The sequence below is a fragment of the Ranitomeya variabilis genome, chromosome 4 (assembly GCF_051348905.1).
Source record: "Ranitomeya variabilis isolate aRanVar5 chromosome 4, aRanVar5.hap1, whole genome shotgun sequence".
NCBI classification, from domain to species: Eukaryota; Metazoa; Chordata; class Amphibia; order Anura; family Dendrobatidae; genus Ranitomeya; species Ranitomeya variabilis.
This window is the reverse complement of record NC_135235.1, coordinates 201,918,793-201,941,996: the sequence shown is the minus strand read 5'-3', so window position 1 is coordinate 201,941,996 and position 23,204 is coordinate 201,918,793. Positions and strand designations below refer to the sequence as shown.

The 23,204-nt window shown below is 52.3% G+C and overlaps 1 protein-coding gene across 1 annotated transcript in view; it reads right to left on the bottom strand.

The window, feature by feature from the left end:
- The window catches only part of LOC143768600 (excitatory amino acid transporter 2-like), a 186,980-nt gene that overhangs the window by 16,189 nt on the left and 147,587 nt on the right, over positions 1–23,204 (bottom strand). The window contains exon 7 of the mRNA XM_077257237.1: positions 1,723–1,956. Coding sequence (XP_077113352.1) covers positions 1,723–1,956 — 234 coding nt within the window. The remainder of the gene's footprint in view (positions 1–1,722; positions 1,957–23,204) is intronic.

Sequence of the window (23,204 nt, the reverse complement as noted above, 5' to 3'; positions counted from 1 at the left end):
TTTTAGAAATTTTAGTTGTTTTTTTAAGGTTACTGAAGCACAACTTTTCATAAGTTTTATAACTTTTATTGGCATGAAGGTTGTGCAAAGGCTCAATATTTTATCTGTTGACTCTTATTTTTCAAGACTTCTGCCCTTTGACCCAGCAGCTGGATATCAGCTTCTAAGCTTAATCTTGGGTGAGGACCAACCATTCTTGTCTAATCAGTGAATGGAGTTAATAACAATTTCTGTGTTTTCTTTGTCCTCATATGTTTATGAAGTTTCACGTGTTCGTAATGAGATTGAAATCTTGGGAGTTTCCTTGCCATGGACTCAAAATTTCAATGTTTTTGTTCACCAAGCAACTTAGTTAACACATTTGCCTTGTGACATGGTTTCAATTATGCTGGAAAAAGTTTGTCCTCAAAAAATTGCTCCTGGATGATTGGTAAAAGATGTTCTTGGAGGATGTTTAGATTCCATTCTTTATTCCTGGAAGGGCTAAAGGCAAAATTGTAAGTCAGTACCCTTCCATGTATGAGAAGCCTGCGCACATGAATGGTTTCAGGAGACGTTTCTGTTGGCAGACACAGGACTCATGGTGGTACTCACCTTTTCTTCACCAGACAATCATTCTTCCAGATGTCCCAAACAGTCTGAGGGAGCTTCCTCAGAGAAAATTAATTTCCTGTGCTTCCTACAAAATGTCAGTCTGTTAGTTACATTTTTCTTCGAGATAAAAAAGCTTTTCAATGCTATCATTGACACCAAGACACCCTTCAAAAACTTCCACTGACTGTGAGTGCAGATGCGCTGAAACCTGTCTACTGCCATTCCAGAGCAAGCTCTGCACTGTATCCTTTCTAGGAGATGGTCTGAATAAAGAATGGGATCTACAAATCCTCATTTAACAAAACATTGAAATTTTGGGTCCATGGCCTCGAAACTCCCCAAATCTCAATCCAGTTAAGAACCTGTGGTCAATCCCCAAAAATCAACTCCATGCACTAATTAGACAAAAATGGGCAATCATCAGTCAGGATTTGGCCCAGAAGGTGATATTCAGCTACCAGGGAACACTGCAAAAGTCTTGAAAAATACAGGTCAACCTTCTAAGTATTGAGTCTTTGCCGAAAGCTGATGTATTTAAAAGTTTCAAAACTTATGGAATGTTTATAATTGTACTTCTGTAACCATAGAAATATATGGCTAAAGGATCTGAAAACACTGAAGCAGCTAACTGTGAAAAACAAAATTTGAGTCTCTTTCAAAACTTGTAGTCACGACCAGGCACGGACTGGGGCTGAAATTCAGTCCTGGCATTTGAAATCACACAGGCCCATGTTGTCCCCTGTCCCCATGAACCAGATGGGATATATTACTAATATTACCCTGGATGAAGGAAAGGGAGATTTTTTACAAGACCAATATTTCTAATGATACCCGTGGCCTGCTGGGATAAGTGACAGAGTCAGCAACTTTGTGCTCCATCACAACTCTTAACAGTATGGGTGTCTTGAGAACACCGATTCTGTTAACAACGTAGCAGACAAGGCAGCCGATGACCAGACAGGCCCTTCTGGCATTTGCCAGATGGCCTGTCCGGCTCTGGTCACGACTGTACAGGCTAAGTTTTCTGCTTGATTTCTGCCTGATTTTGCAATAAAAACCATAAATTAATCTTTCAGGACTGATTTTATTGATTGTTACAGGACAGTTGTCATGAATTCAGTCACTTACCTAGACGCTGTGCCAAGAGCAGTGATCCAGGCCTGAAATATACCAGCATAGAACCTAAAAGGATTTTTTCTGGTAATGGAGAAAAATATGAGTGGTAGGATCACACCTCCATGGATTACTAGGCCCACAATTACTGTAACCATATACATTCCAAGTTGCCTGGCCACGGTTTCTAAATCCTTGATAGCTGCAATCTTCCCACAGATTAGAGATGCAATTCCAAGTGGGGAGTACCTAAACATATCAAAAATACATTATTTATATAGTGTCCACATACTGTATTTGACACTTTACTGACATTGGTCTCTTTCCTAGTCAAGGCTCATATTTTAAATTACAAAATTCACTTACATGTATATTTTTGGTGTGTTGAAAAAATGTATGATAACTAGTGTTGAGCATTCCGATACCGCAAGTATCGGGTATCGGCCGATACTTGCGGTATCGGAATTCCGATACCGGTATTCCGATACTTGCCGCGTATCGGATACCGGAATCGGAAGTTCCAAGATTCAAAATTCAGAAATTCAGCCAATGAGAATGATTCCAAGTGTGGGCACATCCTGTTTAGCATGGAGGGCATGAAACTACTGGCATGGCTGTGATTGGCTGCTGAAATGATGTCATGATGCAGTTTAAAAGTCGCTGGCGCCATTTTGCGATCACTCTGCTGTGAATTCAGTTAGTGACAGGACGCTGTTTGCTGACTGAGGGACAGTTTAGAGATAGCGATTTGCTTCTTTGTGCTTTCCAAAGGCTAATTTAGCAACCGCTGTGTTCACCTACTATTCACCTTGCTTTTGCCTTGTAGCGCTGTTTTCACAGCGATCTGCAAGGTCTGTGTGTGTGTGTGTGTGTGAGTGCAGCCCACTCTCTAGTCTGAGTGCAGCCACATAGGCCATCCATAGCTGGTTGTATTCAGTTCAGGGAGGGTGGTTCATTGCCTCATACTGTTCTTTTTTTTTTTTTTTTTTCAAGTAGTGTAGTCTGCTGCTAATTTATTCAAAAAAATCCTATTAGTGTCTTTCCACCCGTCTCCAGCTAATTTGTGGAAAAACACTACATAGGATAAAGTAGAGGAGGGTTTTTGGGCCTTGCAGCGCCGTTTACGGCTGTCTGCACGGTCTCCGTGTGACTGCAGCTCGCCCTGTAGTCTGTGAGCAGCCGTAGCCTGGTTGTCTGCAGCTCAGGGTTGTTCACTGCGTCATACCGCCAAATCAATTTTAATTTTTTTTCAAGTAGTGTAGTCTGCTGCTAATTAATTTAAAAAAATCCTATTAGTGTCTTTCCACCCGTCTCCAGCTAATTTGTGGAAAAACACTACATAGGATAAAGTAGAGGAGGGTTTTTGGGCCTTGCAGCGCCGTTTACGGCTGTCTGCACGGTCTCCGTGTGACTGCAGCTCGCCCTGTAGTCTGTGAGCAGCCGTAGCCTGGTTGTCTGCAGCTCAGGGTTGTTCACTGCGTCATACCGCCAAATCAATTTTAATTTTTTTTCAAGTAGTGTAGTCTGCTGCTAATTAATTTTAAAAAATCCTATTAGTGTCTTTCCACCCGTCTCCAGCTAATTTGTGGAAAAACACTACATAGGATAAAGTAGAGGAGGGTTTTTGGGCCTTGCAGCGCCGTTTACGGCTGTCTGCACGGTCTCCGTGTGACTGCAGCTCGCCCTGTAGTCTGTGAGCAGCCATAGCCTGGTTGTCTGCAGCTCAGGGTTGTTCACTGCGTCATACCGCCAAATCAATTTTAATTTTTTTTCAAGTAGTGTAGTCTGCTGCTAATTAATTTAAAAAAATCCTATTAGTGTCTTTCCACCCGTCTCCAGCTAATTTGTGGAAAAACACTACATAGGATAAAGTAGAGGAGGGTTTTTGGGCCTTGCAGCGCCGTTTACGGCTGTCTGCACGGTCTCCGTGTGACTGCAGCTCGCCCTGTAGTCTGTGAGCAGCCGTAGCCTGGTTGTCTGCAGCTCAGGGTTGTTCACTGCGTCATACCGCCAAATCAATTTTAATTTTTTTTCAAGTAGTGTAGTCTGCTGCTAATTAATTTAAAAAAATCCTATTAGTGTCTTTCCACCCGTCTCCAGCTAATTTGTGGAAAAACACTACATAGGATAAAGTAGAGGAGGGTTTTTGGGCCTTGCAGCGCCGTTTACGGCTGTCTGCACGGTCTCTGTGTGACTGCAGCTCTATCTGTTGTCAGTTCAGCCCCCAAAAAAGAAATAAATAATAAAGTTCACCAAACACACCAGTGACACCACTTTACATTTCTGTAGGCCACATTAGCTCATATTAAAGTCTAGTCCACACTTTAGAAAATTAGTGTTTCTTATACCTGTTAGGAGGAGTTGCTCAGGAATAAGCACACAAATCCGTTAGTAGTACTTTTCTGCTTATCTTTATCAGTCAACCAAGATGAAGAAGGCAGTGAGTAAGGCAAGTGGGCGTGGGCGCGGAGCAGGGAGGGGACGTGGGGATTCTGTGCCTGCTGCGGGCACCGGTGACTCATCAGCACCCACTTTCACCAGGCAACAGTCGTTCATGCGCAGCTTTGTGTCAGAGCGCCGTACACCGCTGCTGCGTGAAGACCAAATTGAAGCCGTTGTCGGATGGATGGCAGCTAATGCATCAACTTCCATTAGTGCCACATCCTCTCAGACACAGAGCACTGGAGAGCAGCCATCTGTCTCTTCACCACCTGCCAAATTGCCCAGGCAGACAGAGAGCCCAGGACAGGAGCCGTCTCTACTTCTGTTCTCTGAATCTCTTGGCTTGGAAACAGGGGGCCAGCCAAGCAGCATTGGAGAAATGGAAGAAGAGGCAGGGTGCAGTGATGCCCAACAGCTTTTTCTGTCTTCCTCTGAAGAGGCGGGTGGGCCAGTGGCTCCGGTCACCACATCGCAGGCCGCATCAGCTGATGATGACACTCAGGTGCCACTTACTGGTGCGTGCTCTGCTGCTGAGACTACCCAGGAGGAGCAGTTGGGGGCAGAGGGTAGTGTAGATGATGAGGTCCTCGACCCATCTTGGCGTGAGGGACAGGAAGGTGGTGGGAGCAGCTCTGAGGAAGAGATTCCCCGTACGGCCCAAAGAGGGAGAGGGAGGGGGAAGACTGCGGATCCTGCAGCCTCCGCTTTGGCACCCGTTAGGAGCATGTCTCTTCCAAAAGCCAAAAAGGGCGCTCCCAAGACTTGCAGTGCCTGGTCCTTTTTTGACACAGTTGCAGATGACATTTGCTGTGTCAGATGCAACGTGTGTCATCACAAAGTCAAAAGAGGTCGAAATGTCAGCAGCCTCAATACCTCCAACATGTGGAAACATGTGCGCACCAGGCACCCGGCGTTGTTAGAAAAACACACTGAAGAGGTAGGCCAACCAACAGCGGCAGCTACCACCTCTTCAGCTCGTGTTGCCTCTTCCTCTAGCTCACACGCAGCTGGTTCGGCTTCCTCCCAGGATCGCCGTGGAAGAACCTCTGGCCCTGTTGTCCAGAGACCCGCTGTAATTCCACCCGCAGCACCACTTTCCCAGTCATCCACACACTCCCAGCCCAGTCTACAGCCATCGGTAGTACAGGCATGGGAGAAAAGGCGGCCTTTCTCGTCAAACCACCCACGAGCACAGGCTCTGACTGCAGGCATTGCCAAACTTCTGTCACTGGAAATGCTGTCATTCAGGCTGGTGGAGACTGACAGCTTCCGTGACTTGATGTCATTGGCAGTCCCACAGTACAATGTGCCCAGCCGCTTTTACTTCAGCAGGCAAGCCGTCCCTGCCCTGCACAAGCATGTGGAGGGACACATAAAACACGCGCTACTGAACGCCGTCAGTAGCAAGGTCCACCTCACCACCGATGCGTGGACCAGTCAACATGGACAGGGGCGATACCTTTCCCTCACTGCCCATTGGGTTAATGTCATTGAGCCGGGTACAGACCGTGCGAGTGGCGCAGGACGTGTCCTGCCCACTCCAAGGATTGCAGGAATCCATTCTGTACGCATTGACTCCTCCTCTTACACCAGTTCCTCAGAATCATCGCTGCAGGAGCCGTCACAGTCCACCTCCACATGGACCCGTGATGAACGTGTACCTGTTACGACCGACATGAGCACAGCCGTGGCCAAACGTCAACAGGCCGTGTTGAAATTAATTTTTTGGGGGAATCGTAGCCACACAGCGCAGGAGCTCTGGAATGCCATCAAGCAGGAGAGCGATGTGTGGTTTGTGCCAGCGAATCTCCAGCCAGGCATGGTAGTGTGTGATAATGGCCGAAATCTGGTGGCAGCTCTGGGCCTCGGCAACCTCACTCACATCCCATGTCTGGCACATGTGCTCAATTTGGTCGTGCAGAGCTTTTTGAGGGACTATCCGGATCTTGATGCACTGCTGCACAAGGTCCGCCTAGAGTGTGCTCACTTGCGGCGTTCCAGCACGGCAAAAGCGCGCATTGCGGCTCTGCAGCGCCGACACCGCCTGCCGGAACATCGCATCATATGTGACCTACCTACCAGGTGGAATTCCACGTTACATATGTTGGAGCGGTTGTGTGAGCAGCAGCAAGCTGTAATGGAGTACCAGCTGCTTCAGGCGCAAAGAAGTCGCACTCAGCGCCGTACAGACTTCACAACCACAGAGTGGGCCACTATGAATGACGTCTGCCAGGTTTTGCGTCCCTTTGATTATTCCACGCGGATGGCGAGTGCAGATGATGCACTAGTCAGCATGACTGTCCCCCTTATCTGCCTGCTTGAAAAATCACTGCAAGCGCTAAGGGATGATGTTGTGGAAGAGGTGGAGGATGAGGATTCACCATTTCCATCATCTTCTGGACAGTCAGCGCCACGTGGTTCCTCACAAACGCTTAGGCAGGGGACAGTTTGTGAGGAGGATGAGGAGGAGTCAATGGAGGAGGAAGACGTCCGTCCAGAGGAGGGAGTTACCGAATTGTCCAGTACTCAGTGTGTACAGCGAGGGTGGGGTGATGACGAGCGGGCAGAGATCACGCCTCCAGCAGGGGACAGCGTTTCTTGGGCAGTTGGCAGTCTGCAGCACATGGTGGATTACATGCTGCAGTGCCTGAGAAACGACCGCCGCATCGCCCACATTCTCAACATGTCTGATTATTGGGTGTTCACCCTCCTCGATCCTCGCTACCGGGACAACGTAGAAAGCCTCATCACACCGTTGAACCGTGAGCGAAAAATGCGGGAGTACCAAGACACACTGGTCAATTCCATCATCTTCTCCATTCCAACTGAGAGAAGTGCTGCTAGTGCATTCCAAAGCAGCTCAGTGCGTCCAGGCAGTGGTGGAGGCTCTGCACAAAGAGGGAGCAGAAGCAGTGCCTCTGCCCAAGGCAAGACCAGTATGGCCCAACTGTGGCACAGTTTTCTGTGCCCCCCACAAAAGTCTACACCATCACAGACGGCTCCAGTCAGCAGGAGGCAACGGTTCCGTCAGATGGTGACAGACTACATGTCTTGCCCTCTTGCTGTACTCCCAGACGGCTCTTCCCCTTTCAAGTTTTGGGTCTCAAAGCTGGATACATGGCCAGAGCTAAGCCAGTATGCATTGGAGGTGCTGTCTTGCCCTGCGGCCAGTGTATTATCGGAACGTGTCTTTAGTGCTGCAGGTGGTGTACTAACTGACCGTCGCATGCGACTATCCTCCGATAACGTTGACCGGCTTACTTTCCTGAAAATGAACAAGGCCTGGATCTCGCAGGAATTTGCCACTCCTCCTCCTGATTAAATAATTAGGTCACTGTATACGTTATCCAGGTCTCCTGTTGTGTTCATCTTTCTACCACCTGAACTTAAATTCCTGTGCTCCAACACCGCCAGTTGAGGCTCAGAAGTGCCGTCTGCACAGTCAAAACATACGACCCAGTGTTATTGGGTTTCAGTAACGTCAGCTGATCCCCAGCTGTGTAGCCGGCAATGTGTCATGCGACCGCCACGCTGACACAACAACTGAAATGTAAGGGAATCTGTCCCCCCCCCCCCAAGGCGTTTGTTACTGAAAGAGCCACCTTGTGCAGCAGTAATGCTGCACAAGGAAAAGGTAGCTATTTTTGTTTAGCTCCTTGCACACGCAGAACTTAACACTTATAAAATGTGTCCCCTGCAACCGTAAAACCGTCCCGGAGGTGGGACTTTCCTTCGTAATGTGACGCAGCACAGCCGTCATTCCTACCCCCCCGGCGCCGCGCACCGGCTCCTCAGCGTTGTTTTATTCCGTCCCGGAGCCTGCGCTGTTATGTTATCCCGTGGCCAGGCACACTTAGCGCTGCCCGTCTTCTGGCATCATTTGGTGTCAGGATGGCTGCGCCTGTGCGGCCGCGCTGGCAGAGAGCCCGCCTCGCAGTGTCTTCTGATTTAATCCCACTGGGGGCCTGGGATCCATGGACATGCGCAGTGCATATCTGAACCTCCACCTCTCACTCATTTCCCTATGGCTTCTTCAGACTGTTCGGTGTCAGCTGGTCCCTAATAGCATGCCACGGCCGTGACACCGCACAGTCTTAAGAAGCCGTAGGGAGGGGAGTGAGAGGCGAGGATATGCACTGCGCATGGCCATGGATCCCAGGCCCCCAGTGGGATTAAATCAGAAGACACTGCGAGGCGGGCTCTCTGCCAGCGCGGCCGCACAGGCGCAGCCATCCTGACACCAAATGATGTCAGAAGATGGGCAGCGCTAAGTGTGCCTGGCCACGGGATAACATAACAGCGCAGGCTCCGGGACGGAATAAAACAACGCTGAGGAGCCGGTGCGCGGCGCCGGGGGGGTAGGAATGACGGCTGTGCTGCGTCACATTACGAAGGAAAGTCCCACCTCCGGGACGGTTTTACGGTTGCAGGGGACACATTTTATAAGTGTTTAGTTCTGCGTGTGCAAGGAGCATGATGAAAAGAGCCACCTTTTCCTTTTGCATCTTTTGTGCTGCACAAGCTGGCTCTTTCAGCTACAAACGCCTTGGGGGGGGGTTAAAGGTTCCCTTTCGACTTTCTCAGGCTTCGGCCTACATTGTGTTCCTCTGCTTTTCCACCTGTCCCTGGGCTCCAACACCGCCAGTTGCCGTCCAGAAGTGCTGTACGCACAGTCAACAGTCCCTCCTCTGTTATTGGGGTTCAGTAACGTCAGCTGTTCCCCTGCTGTGTGTGTGGCAATCCCTCCTACCTCCTCCAACCTCCTCCTCCTCCACCTGTCCCTGGGCTCCAACACCGCCAGTTGCCGTCCAGAAGTGCTGTACGCACAGTCAACAGTCCCTCCTCTGTTATTGGGGTTCAGTAACGTCAGCTGTTCCCCTGCTGTGTGTGTGGCAATCCCTCCTACCTCCTCCAACCTCCTCCAACCTCCTCCTCCTCCTACACCTGTCCCTGGGCTCCAACACCGCCAGTTGCCGTCCAGAAGTGCTGTACGCACAGTCAACAGTCCCTCCTCTGTTATTGGGGTTCAGTAACGTCAGCTGTTCCCCTGCTGTGTGTGTGGCAATCCCTCCTACCTCCTCCAACCTCCTCCAACCTCCTCCTCCTCCTACACCTGTCCCTGGGCTCCAACACCGCCAGTTGCCGTCCAGAAGTGCTGTACGCACAGTCAACAGTCCCTCCTCTGTTATTGGGGTTCAGTAACGTCAGCTGTTCCCCTGCTGTGTGTGTGGCAATCCCTCCTACCTCCTCCAACCTCCTCCAACCTCCTCCTCCTCCTACACCTGTCCCTGGGCTCCAACACCGCCAGTTGCCGTCCAGAAGTGCTGTACGCACAGTCAACAGTCCCTCCTCTGTTATTGGGGTTCAGTAACGTCAGCTGTTCCCCTGCTGTGTGTGTGGCAATCCCTCCTACCTCCTCCAACCTCCTCCTCCTCCACCTGTCCCTGGGCTCCAACACCGCCAGTTGCCGCCCAGAAGTGCTGTACGCACAGTCAACAGTCCCTCCTCTGTTATTGGGGTTCAGTAACGTCAGCTGTTCCCCTGCTGTGTGTGTGGCAATCCCTCCTACCTCCTCCAACCTCCTCCAACCTCCTCCTCCTCCTACACCTGTCCCTGGGCTCCAACACCGCCAGTTGCCGTCCAGAAGTGCTGTACGCACAGTCAACAGTCCCTCCTCTGTTATTGGGGTTCAGTAACGTCAGCTGTTCCCCTGCTGTGTGTGTGGCAATCCCTCCTACCTCCTCCAACCTCCTCCTCCTCCACCTGTCCCTGGGCTCCAACACCGCCAGTTGCCGTCCAGAAGTGCTGTACGCACAGTCAACAGTCCCTCCTCTGTTATTGGGGTTCAGTAACGTCAGCTGTTCCCCTGCTGTGTGTGTGGCAATCCCTCCTACCTCCTCCAACCTCCTCCTCCTCCACCTGTCCCTGGGCTCCAACACCGCCAGTTGCCGTCCAGAAGTGCTGTACGCACAGTCAACAGTCCCTCCTCTGTTATTGGGGTTCAGTAACGTCAGCTGTTCCCCTGCTGTGTGTGTGGCAATCCCTCCTACCTCCTCCAACCTCCTCCAACCTCCTCCTCCTCCTACACCTGTCCCTGGGCTCCAACACCGCCAGTTGCCGTCCAGAAGTGCTGTACGCACAGTCAACAGTCCCTCCTCTGTTATTGGGGTTCAGTAACGTCAGCTGTTCCCCTGCTGTGTGTGTGGCAATCCCTCCTACCTCCTCCAACCTCCTCCTCCTCCACCTGTCCCTGGGCTCCAACACCGCCAGTTGCCGTCCAGAAGTGCTGTACGCACAGTCAACAGTCCCTCCTCTGTTATTGGGGTTCAGTAACGTCAGCTGTTCCCCTGCTGTGTGTGTGGCAATCCCTCCTACCTCCTCCAACCTCCTCCAACCTCCTCCTCCTCCACCTGTCCCTGGGCTCCAACACCGCCAGTTGCCGTCCAGAAGTGCTGTACGCACAGTCAACAGTCCCTCCTCTGTTATTGGGGTTCAGTAACGTCAGCTGTTCCCCTGCTGTGTGTGTGGCAATCCCTCCTACCTCCTCCAACCTCCTCCAACCTCCTCCTCCTCCACCTGTCCCTGGGCTCCAACACCGCCAGTTGCCGTCCAGAAGTGCTGTACGCACAGTCAACAGTCCCTCCTCTGTTATTGGGGTTCAGTAACGTCAGCTGTTCCCCTGCTGTGTGTGTGGCAATCCCTCCTACCTCCTCCAACCTCCTCCAACCTCCTCCTCCTCCTACACCTGTCCCTGGGCTCCAACACCGCCAGTTGCCGTCCAGAAGTGCTGTACGCACAGAGCCAAACACCTCGCCAATGTGTTAGTGGGGTTCAGCACCGCCAGCTGTTCCCCTGCTGTGTATACGGCAACGTGTACTGCGACCGCCACGCAGTCACAACAAGTTTACTTTAAGGGAACCTGTCCCCCCCCCCCCAGGCGTTTGTTACTGAAGGAGCCACCTTGTGCAGCAGTAATGATGCAAAGGGAAAAAGTGCCTCTTTTCGTGGTGCTCCTTGCACATGCGGAACCTAACAGTTATGAAATGTGTCCCCTCACAGCGTAAAACCGTCCGGTAGGTGGAACTTTCCTTTGTCGTGTGACGCAGCACAGCCATCATTTTTACCCCCTTGGCGCCGTGCGCAGCCTCCTCAGCGTTGTTTGAATCTGTCACGGAGCCTGCGCTGTTAGGTTAGCCCTTGGCCATGCACACATGTTGCGGTGCCCGTCTTCTGACATCATTTGGTGTCAGGCTGGCTGCGCCTGTGCGGGTGCGCTGGCCGAGATCCCGCCTCGCAGTGTCGTCTAATGTAATCCCACCGCGGGCCTGTGATCCGTGCCCGTGCGCAGTGCATATCCTCGCCTCTCACTCCCCTCCCTACGGCTTCTTCAGACTGTGCGATGTCAGCTGGTCCCTAATAGCATGCCACGGCCGTGACACCGCACAGTCTGAAAAAGCCGTAGGGAGGGGAGTGAGAGGCGAGGATATGCACTGCGCACGGGCACGGATCACAGGCCCGCGGTGGGATTACATTAGACGACACTGCGAGGCGGGATCTCGGCCAGCGCACCCGCACAGGCGCAGCCAGCCTGACACCAAATGATGTCAGAAGACGGGCACCGCAACATGTGTGCATGGCCAAGGGCTAACCTAACAGCGCAGGCTCCGGGACAGATTCAAACAACGCTGAGGAGGCGGCGCACGGCGCCAAGGGGGTAAAAATGATGGCTGTGCTGCGTCACACGACAAAGGAAAGTTCCACCTACCGGACGGTTTTACGCTGTGAGGGGACACATTTCATAACTGTTAGGTTCCGCATGTGCAAGGACCATAATTAAAAGAGCTAAGTTTACCTTTTCCAGCATTAGTGCTGTACACAATGGCTCTTTCAGCTACAAACGCCTGGGGGGGGGGGGGTTAAAGGTTTCCTTTCAACTTGCTCGAGTGCAGGCTTCGGCCTACACTCCGCTCCCCCTGCTCCTCCTGCTGACCCTGGGCTCTAACACCGCCAGTTGGGGCCCGGTACTGCTAGCTGCACAGAGAAAAACACCAGCCAATGTGTCAGTGGGGTTCAGCACCGCCAGCTGTTCCCCTGCTGTGCAGCCGGCATCGTGTCCTGCAACTGCCACGCAGGCACAACAGACCCAAAAGCTGCCGCCAGTGCAGGCTTCGGCCTACACTCTGCTCCATCTCCTCCTCCTGCTGACCCCGGGCTCCAACACCGCCAGTTGGGGCCCGGTACTGCTAGCTGCACAGAGAAAAACACCAGCCAATGTGTCAGTGGGGTTCAGCACCGCCAGCTGTTCCCCTGCTGTGCAGCCGGCATCGTGTCCTGCAAAAGCCACGCAGACACAAGAACTGAAATTGAAGGGAACCTGTCCCCCTTCCCCCAGGCGTTTGTACGTTTTAAAGGCCACCTTGTACAGCGGTAATGCTGCATGTGTGCAAGGTGGCTCATAAACGTATTCTCCTCGCACATGTGGAACTGAAAACACGTCTGCAATGTGTCCTCTGTGTGACCATTTAACCGTCCCGGTGGTGTGACTTTCCTTTGTAATGACACGCTGCAACCCCCTTGGTAGCGCTGCCCGTCTTCTGGCATCATGGTTTGGCTGCCTGCGCCTCTGCGGCCGCCCTGACCCACACAACGCCCCTCGTTGTCTTAGTTATTGGGACTGCGAGGGTGTGATTGATGGGCATGATCAGTGCATCAGTTCGCCTGTCCCTCATCTCCTTCCGCCTTCTGCGGACTGTGCGGCTTCATGGCCGTGGCATGCGTTAAGGGACCAGATGACGCCGCACAGTCTGAAGCGGGTGTAAGGACCCGAGTGCGAGAGGCGAACATATGTGCTGCGCCAGGCCCTGAATCCCAGCCCCGCAGTGTTTTAACAATGTTAAGACACTGCGGGGCTGGGATTCATGGTCATCGCGAAACGCACCGGCCGACATTAAATGATGCCAGAACATGGGCAGCGCTAACAGCGCTAGGCCAGGGGATAACACGACAGCACAGACTCCTGTACAGCAAATAACAACGCTCAGGAGGCTGCACCCAGCACCAAGGTGGGATTCTTGACATCTGTGCTGCGTCTCATTACAAAGGGAACTCGCGCCTCCAACACAGTTTGACTGTATAAAGGGCTAAATGTTATACGTGTTCCATTCAGCGTGTGCAAGGAGCCAAATTAAAAGAGCAACTTTTGACTTGTGCAGCACTACTGCTGCATAAGCTGTGGCTCTTCTACTTTCTAACCCCTGAGGGGGGGTTAAAGGTTACCTTTGAAATTGGTTCAAGTAGGCTTCGGCCTACACTCTGCTCCCCCTGCAGAGCCCGGGCTCCAACACCGCTAGTTGCTGTCCGGAAGTGCTGGCTGCACAGAGCCAAACACCTCGCCAATGTGTCAGTGGGGTCCAGCACCGCCAGCTGTTCCCCTGCTGTGTAGCCGGCAACGTGTCCTGCGACCGCCACGCAGACACAACAGACCCAAAGCTGCCGCCAGTGCAGGCTTCGGCCTACACTCCCCTCCCCCTGCTCCTGCTCCTCCTCCTCCTGCTGACCCTGGGCTCTAACAAACCGCCAGTTGGGGCCCAGATGTGCTAGCTGCACAGAGAAAAACACCAGCCAATGTGTCAGTGGGGTCCAGCACCGCCAGCTGTTCCCCTGCTGTGCAGCCGGCAACGTGTCCTGCAAAAGCCACGCAGACACAAGAACTGAAATTGAAGGGAACCTGTCCCCCCTCCCCCAGGCGTTTTTACGTTATCCAGCCACCTTGTACAGCGGTAATGCTGCATGTGTGCAAGGTGGCTCAGAAACGTATTCTCCTCGCACATGTGGAACTGAAAACACGTCTGCAATGTGTCCTCTGTGTGACCATTTAACCGTCCCGGTGGTGTGACTTTCCTTTGTAATGACACGCTGCAACCCCCTTGGTAGCGCTGCCCGTCTTCTGGCATCATTGTTTGGCTGGCTGCGCCTCTGCGGCCGCCCTGACCCACACAACGCCCCTCGGTGTCTTATTTATTGGGACTGCGAGGGTGTGATTGATGGGCAGGATCAGTGCATCAGTTCGCCTGTCCCTCCTCTCCTTCCGCCTTCTTCGGACTGTGCGGCTTCATGGCCGTGGCATGCGATAAGGGATCAGATGACGCCGCACAGTCTGAAGCGGGTGTAAGGACCCGAGTGTGAGAGGCCAACATATGTGCTGCGCCAGGCCCTGATTCCCAGCCCCGCAGTGTTTTTACAATGTTAAGACACTGCGGGGCTGGGATTCATGGTCATCGCGAACCGCACCGGCCGACATTAAATGATGTCAGAAGATGGGCAGCGCTAACAGCGCTAGGCCAGGGGATAACACGACAGCGCAGACTCCTGTACAGCAAATAACAACGCTCAGGAGGCTGCACCCAGCACCAAGGTGGGATTCTTGACATCTGTGCTGCGTCTCATTACAAAGGGAACTCGCGCCTCCAACACAGTTTGACTGTATAAAGGGCTAAATGTTATACGTGTTCCATTCAGCGTGTGCAAGGAGCCAAATTAAAAGAGCAACCTTTGACTTGTGCAGCACTACTGCTGCATAAGCTGTGGCTCTTCTACTTTCTAACCCCTGAGGGGGGGTTAAAGGTTACCTTTGAAATTGGTTCAAGTAGGCTTCGGCCTACACTCTGCTCCCCCTGCAGAGCCCGGGCTCCAACACCGCTAGTTGCTGTCCGGAAGTGCTGGCTGCACAGAGCCAAACACCTCGCCAATGTGTCAGTGGGGTCCAGCACCGCCAGCTGTTCCCCTGCTGTGTAGCCGGCAACGTGTCCTGCGACCGCCACGCAGACACAACAGACCCAAAGCTGCCGCCAGTGCAGGCTTCGGCCTACACTCCCCTCCCCCTGCTCCTGCTCCTCCTCCTCCTGCTGACCCTGGGCTCTAACAAACCGCCAGTTGGGGCCCAGATGTGCTAGCTGCACAGAGAAAAACACCAGCCAATGTGTCAGTGGGGTCCAGCACCGCCAGCTGTTCCCCTGCTGTGCAGCCGGCAACGTGTCCTGCAAAAGCCATGCAGACACAAGAACTGAAATTGAAGGGAACCTGTCCCCCCTCCCCCAGGCGTTTTTACGTTATCCAGCCACCTTGTACAGCGGTAATGCTGCATGTGTGCAAGGTGGCTCAGAAACGTATTCTCCTCGCACATGTGGAACTGAAAACACGTCTGCAATGTGTCCTCTGTGTGACCATTTAACCGTCCCGGTGGTGTGACTTTCCTTTGTAATGACACGCTGCAACCCCCTTGGTAGCGCTGCCCGTCTTCTGGCATCATTGTTTGGCTGGCTGCGCCTCTGCGGCCGCCCTGACCCACACAACGCCCCTCGGTGTCTTATTTATTGGGACTGCGAGGGTGTGATTGATGGGCAGGATCAGTGCATCAGTTCGCCTGTCCCTCCTCTCCTTCCGCCTTCTTCGGACTGTGCGGCTTCATGGCCGTGGCATGCGATAAGGGATCAGATGACGCCGCACAGTCTGAAGCGGGTGTAAGGACCCGAGTGTGAGAGGCCAACATATGTGCTGCGCCAGGCCCTGAATCCCAGCCCCGCAGTGTTTTTACAATGTTAAGACACTGCGGGGCTGGGATTCATGGTCATCGCGAACCGCACCGGCCGACATTAAATGATGTCAGAAGATGGGCAGCGCTAACAGCGCTAGGCCAGGGGATAACACGACAGCGCAGACTCCTGTACAGCAAATAACAACGCTCAGGAGGCTGCACCCAGCACCAAGGTGGGATTCTTGACATCTGTGCTGCGTCTCATTACAAAGGGAACTCGCGCCTCCAACACAGTTTGACTGTATAAAGGGCTAAATGTTATACGTGTTCCATTCAGCGTGTGCAAGGAGCCAAATTAAAAGAGCAACCTTTGACTTGTGCAGCACTACTGCTGCATAAGCTGTGGCTCTTCTACTTTCTAACCCCTGAGGGGGGGTTAAAGGTTACCTTTGAAATTGGTTCAAGTAGGCTTCGGCCTACACTCTGCTCCCCCTGCAGAGCCCGGGCTCCAACACCGCTAGTTGCTGTCCGGAAGTGCTGGCTGCACAGAGCCAAACACCTCGCCAATGTGTCAGTGGGGTCCAGCACCGCCAGCTGTTCCCCTGCTGTGTTGCCGGCAACGTGTCCTGCGACCGCCACGCAGACACAACAGACCCAAAGCTGCCGCCAGTGCAGGCTTCGGCCTACACTCCCCTCCCCCTGCTCCTGCTCCTCCTCCTCCTGCTGACCCTGGGCTCTAACAAACCGCCAGTTGGGGCCCAGATGTGCTAGCTGCACAGAGAAAAACACCAGCCAATGTGTCAGTGGGGTCCAGCACCGCCAGCTGTTCCCCTGCTGTGCAGCCGGCAACGTGTCCTGCAAAAGCCACGCAGACACAAGAACTGAAATTGAAGGGAACCTGTCCCCCCTCCCCCAGGCGTTTTTACGTTATCCAGCCACCTTGTACAGCGGTAATGCTGCATGTGTGCAAGGTGGCTCAGAAACGTATTCTCCTCGCACATGTGGAACTGAAAACACGTCTGCAATGTGTCCTCTGTGTGACCATTTAACCGTCCCGGTGGTGTGACTTTCCTTTGTAATGACACGCTGCAACCCCCTTGGTAGCGCTGCCCGTCTTCTGGCATCATTGTTTGGCTGGCTGCGCCTCTGCGGCCGCCCTGACCCACACAACGCCCCTCGGTGTCTTATTTATTGGGACTGCGAGGGTGTGATTGATGGGCAGGATCAGTGCATCAGTTCGCCTGTCCCTCCTCTCCTTCCGCCTTCTTCGGACTGTGCGGCTTCATGGCCGTGGCATGCGATAAGGGATCAGATGACGCCGCACAGTCTGAAGCGGGTGTAAGGACCCGAGTGTGAGAGGCCAACATATGTGCTGCGCCAGGCCCTGAATCCCAGCCCCGCAGTGTTTTTACAATGTTAAGACACTGCGGGGCTGGGATTCATGGTCATCGCGAACCGCACCGGCCGACATTAAATGATGTCAGAAGATGGGCAGCGCTAACAGCGCTAGGCCAGGGGATAACACGACAGCGCAGACTCCTGTACAGCAAATAACAACGCTCAGGAGGCTGCACCCAGCACCAAGGTGGGATTCTTGACATCTGTGCTGCGTCTCATTACAAAGGGAACTCGCGCCTCCAACACAGTTTGACTGTATAAAGGGCTAAATGTTATACGTGTTCCATTCAGCGTGTGCAAGGAGCCAAATTAAAAGAGCAACCTTTGACTTGTGCAGCACTACTGCTGCATAAGCTGTGGCTCTTCTACTTTCTAACCCCTGAGGGGGGGTTAAAGGTTACCTTTGAAATTGGTTCAAGTAGGCTTCGGCCTACACTCTGCTCCCCCTGCAGAGCCCGGGCTCCAACACCGCTAGTTGCTGTCCGGAAGTGCTGGCTGCACAGAGCCAAACACCTCGCCAATGTGTCAGTGGGGTCCAGCACCGCCAGCTGTTCCCCTGCTGTGTAGCCGGCAACGTGTCCTGCGACCGCCACGCAGACACAACAGACCCAAAGCTGCCGCCAGTGCAGGCTTCGGCCTACACTCCCCTCCCCCTGCTCCTGCTCCTCCTCCTCCTGCTGACCCTGGGCTCTAACAAACCGCCAGTTGGGGCCCAGATGTGCTAGCTGCACAGAGAAAAACACCAGCCAATGTGTCAGTGGGGTCCAGCACCGCCAGCTGTTCCCCTGCTGTGCAGCCGGCAACGTGTCCTGCAAAAGCCACGCAGACACAAGAACTGAAATTGAAGGGAACCTGTCCCCCCTCCCCCAGGCGTTTTTACGTTATCCAGCCACCTTGTACAGCGGTAATGCTGCATGTGTGCAAGGTGGCTCAGAAACGTATTCTCCTCGCACATGTGGAACTGAAAACACGTCTGCAATGTGTCCTCTGTGTGACCATTTAACCGTCCCGGTGGTGTGACTTTCCTTTGTAATGACACGCTGCAACCCCCTTGGTAGCGCTGCCCGTCTTCTGGCATCATTGTTTGGCTGGCTGCGCCTCTGCGGCCGCCCTGACCCACACAACGCCCCTCGGTGTCTTATTTATTGGGACTGCGAGGGTGTGATTGATGGGCAGGATCAGTGCATCAGTTCGCCTGTCCCTCCTCTCCTTCCGCCTTCTTCGGACTGTGCGGCTTCATGGCCGTGGCATGCGATAAGGGATCAGATGACGCCGCACAGTCTGAAGCGGGTGTAAGGACCCGAGTGTGAGAGGCCAACATATGTGCTGCGCCAGGCCCTGAATCCCAGCCCCGCAGTGTTTTTACAATGTTAAGACACTGCGGGGCTGGGATTCATGGTCATCGCGAACCGCACCGGCCGACATTAAATGATGTCAGAAGATGGGCAGCGCTAACAGCGCTAGGCCAGGGGATAACACGACAGCGCAGACTCCTGTACAGCAAATAACAACGCTCAGGAGGCTGCACCCAACACCAAGGTGGGATTCTTGACATCTGTGCTGCGTCTCATTACAAAGGGAACTCGCGCCTCCAACACAGTTTGACTAAGCTGTGGCTCTTCTACTTTCTAACCCCTGAGGGGGGTTAAAGGTTACCTTTGAAATTGGTTCAAGTAGGCTTCGGCCTACACTCTGCTCCCCCTGCAGAGCCCGGGCTCCAACACCGCTAGTTGCTGTCCGGAAGTGCTGGCTGCACAGAGCCAAACACCTCGCCAATGTGTCAGTGGGGTCCAGCACCGCCAGCTGTTCCCCTGCTGTGTAGCCGGCAACGTGTCCTGCGACCGCCACGCAGACACAACAGACCCAAAGCTGCCGCCAGTGCAGGCTTCGGCCTACACTCCCCTCCCCCTGCTCCTGCTCCTCCTCCTCCTGCTGACCCTGGGCTCTAACAAACCGCCAGTTGGGGCCCAGATGTGCTAGCTGCACAGAGAAAAACACCAGCCAATGTGTCAGTGGGGTCCAGCACCGCCAGCTGTTCCCCTGCTGTGCAGCCGGCAACGTGTCCTGCAAAAGCCACGCAGACACTTGCTCTTGGACCTTCTGCTCCCCATCCTGGTTCCAGTACCGTCAGCTGGTTCCGGGCAGAGCCTTTGGCTTAGGTGCCTCCCTTTGGTATCCGAGTTCCACCAACGTCAGGTGGTCCTTGGTAGTGCTTTCAGGCACGGGTACCTCCTGCTTAGTAACCGGGTTCCAGTAACGTCAGCTGGTCCTCGGTAGTTCCATTGGCTCTTGGACCTTCGGCTACCCATCCGGGTTCCAGCACCGTCAGCTGGTTCTCGGCAGTGTCTTTTGCTCTTGTACCTTCTGCTCCCCATCCTGGTTCCAGTACCGTCAGCTGGTTCCGGGCAGAGCCTTTGGCTTAGGTGCCTCCCTCTGGGTATCTGAGTTCCACCAACGTCAGGTGGTCCTTGGTAGTGCTTTCAGCACAGGTACCTCCTGCTTAGTAACCGGGTTCCAGTAACGTCAGCTGGTCCTCAGTCGTTCCATTGGCTCTTGGACCTTCGGGTAGCCATCCGAGTTCTAGTTCCATCAGCTGGTTCTCGGCATTTTCTCAGCCTTCTTGTACCTTCTGCTACATTTCCAAGTTCAAGAGACTAAACTCGATGACCCGGAAGACCACCCCTAAGATGACGACGACACCAGAGACGACAACCACCGTGATGACGACGACCCTGGAGACGATGACCCTGAAGACCACCCCGATGACGACGACCCCGGAGACCACCCCGATGACGACGACCCCGGAGACGACGACCCTGGAGACGACGACGACCTGGAAGACCGAGAAGCAGAAGAACAAGAGGCTGCAGAACAAAGAGCAGAAGGACATTAAGCATAACACAAAATATCAGAGCAAAAAATATTATGTAAATTATAAGCAGAAGAAGACTAAGCAGTGTATGGGGGTGAGTCCGTTCCTCCTCGTGGTGCCCCTGGATAAAGCCTGATGCTGCAGGCCAAACTGAACGCGGACAAATGTAACTGTTTTGTGACAGGCAGAACGGAAGGTGTAATCTTCAAACTTTTATAGATAACAACTACGGGAATGCCTGTCACAAATAAGAATATGATGAAGAAGTAGAATATGATGAAGATAATAGTAAACTAAAAACAATATGAACAATGTAACCCAAAAAATAATAGGTAGAAGATGAAGAAGAAGATGAATAAGGTGAAGAAGTTGATGTCAAAGAAGCTGATGATGAGGATAATTAAGAAGAAAGCGTGGGAGAAGTAAAAAAAAAGGTGAAGGGCGTGGAAGCAGTGAAACATCAATATCTGACATTAAAAAAAAAATTAACATAGTCAAATTCTTTCTAACGCCGAACGTCATAAAAAAAAACGCAAAATCCTGCTATTCTATTACATTGGGCTAAACCTCTGTGCCTTTAATATCTCCGCCACGTCCCCCAATACATCCTACATTATTCTTAGTTGTTTTCCTTCATGTAGAATGAACCTACAAGTGTATAAAGGGTTTATTTTAATTCCGATATTTTCGTCCCATTGACTTGCATTGGGATCGGGTATCGGTATCGGATTAGATCCGATACTTTGACGGTATCGGCCGATACTTTCCGATACCGATACTTTCCGATATCGGAAGGTATCGCTCAACACTAATGATAACACAAGGAGAACATACAAACCCCATGCAGATATTCTCCTTGGCTAATTTTTAATCATGGACCTGTGGCGCCCCAGGAGTTCGGGTACCACAGTAGTGCTGCCTTCCTCTTGGGGAGGGTAGTGCTATGCCTGGAAACAAGAGGGATTTCTTTGGCAGGTAACCTCACACACATAACACCTTCTGAATCCAGGCCAGGAGGGGGAGCTCTAAACCCGGTTTCAGGGCAGCTTCCCTGAATAAAGATCCTGGTCTGGAGGAGGAGTCAGTTTAGTCTGGAGCATACAGTGAAGGGAAAGGTGCACAGAGGAGAGAATAGGGCTCAAGGAGGCTGCGAGTGGGCCTCCGACGAGCCAGAGCGCAGAGACCAGGCACCGGGAGCCTGAGGCTGTGGGGAGTTGTAAGCCCCATAGCAGAACCAGAGGGCACAGAACTACATGTACATTGCCCAAATTAAGCCTGTGGTACAGCAGCATTCTGGAGCCTGGAGTCACCATGCAGAGACCCCAGAAGGAACGGCTCAAGCTGCCTACCATACAGGTACCTGTCCCAGGACAGGGGAAAGAACCTGGACCTTGTTAGGACACTTCAGGCAGCAAGGGACTTAGAGTGAGCGCAAAGTAGAAGACTCCCAACCTGACTTGCCAAGGGGATTTCACTTGTTTCCGGGCTGCCTGGACACCTAATGTACCTGTTGCCGGTAGCCTGGACTGAGGCCTGTTACATCTTCAGTAAACCAGGTAAAGACTACAACGCTGTGTCCTTTACTCATTGACCGGCAAACACCATCATTGCCATACACCTTGGGAGCTCTGGGAACCCCGCTTCACCTGTGGGAAGCGTCACCATCATTGCTGCAACAACATCCCCCTGAGGACCCCTTTAAAGCAGCATCGGTCCCTACTGACCGAGAACCACAGGTGGCGGCACAAAAATAGACTTTCACAATACCCCTTAAAAGACCATTCCCCTTTAATTCAGTCCCAGGGACACGGACCGGGTCGCAGCCACCGTGACATCCCCTTTAAGAGCGACCGGACCCTGTACCGAGTATCCCCATTGCCCTGGTGGGTGACTCAGACCTACCGTGTGGCCTGTATCAAGTTTATGGGATCGGAAGATTATGATTAGTGATGAGAGAGTGTACTCGTTGCTTGGGTTTTCCCGAGCATGCTCGGGAGACCTCCAAGTATTTATGACTGCTCGGAGATTTAGTTTTCATCACGGCAGCTGAATGATTTACAGCTACTAGCCAGCCTGAGTACATGTGGGGGTTGCCTGGTTGCTAGGGAATCCCCACATGTAATCAAGCAGGCTAGTAGCTGTAAATCATTCAGCTGCCCCGATGAAAACTAAATCTCCGAGCAGTCATAAATACTTGGAGGTCTCCTGAGCATGCTCGAGAAAACCCGAACAATGAGTACACTCGCTCATCACTAATTATGATTATTTTTCAATATTACCTTTTACTATTATTTGTGCTGTATTTGGTAGCTGTTGGTTTGGCCTTTGTACGTTTAAGTATCTTATTAGATTAATTAATTATTTATTAGATGAATGAGCTGCTGCGAGCACAGCATTAGTGACTAACGCTGGCGTCATCGAGGTTACTGCTGGTCACTGAGGCTGCGTTCCCAGCCAGGCCAATGAACTCAATGAGATCACCGGTAGCACAGTCAGAAAAAGCCTCACAGTGCAGCAGTGAGTTCACCGGGAGAAGTTTTCTCACTATGAGACTTTTTCTCACTCTGCGAGCAGTGATCTCACCAAGGTCACCACAGCAGCTCATTCCCCCGTGGTTTTCATCCTGGATGGTTGCATCTTGGCACCGTTCAGGTTGAAAACTATTTATCCCCAGACATGGATTACGGCGTAGGAAAGAACATCGGACAGGTGAGGGCTATTGTTGTTTTTTGCTTTGGTTTTATTACAGGAGATCGAGGGCGTCAATGGAATGGACGTTAGGCAAGTATAACTGTCTTTGTTATTTTTAAATAAAAAAGTAAAAGTGTGTTTTGTTTTATTTCAAATAAAAGACTTTATTCTGTCTGTGTGTTTATTTACCATATAACTATAGGATTAGGATTAGTAATGCATAGGTGTCTTATAGATGCCTCTCCATTAGTAATCCGTGGGCTTATTGTCACCTGACAATACAAAGGTGACATCAACACCACAAATAAGAACCCCACTTGCCACTGCTACAGGGCATGTGGGAAGAATCGCCAGAATTGGCGCATCTAATAGATGTGTCTTTTCTGCGCAACTGCAAGCTGCTATTTTTAGGCTGGGTAGGGACAATATCCAAGGCCTCTAACCAGCCTGAGAAGACCAGCCCACAGCTGTCTGTTTTAGCTTGGCTGGTTGTAAATGGTTGAAAATGGGGGGCCCGCACACCGGTTTTTAAAATTATTTATTTAAATAATTAAACAAATC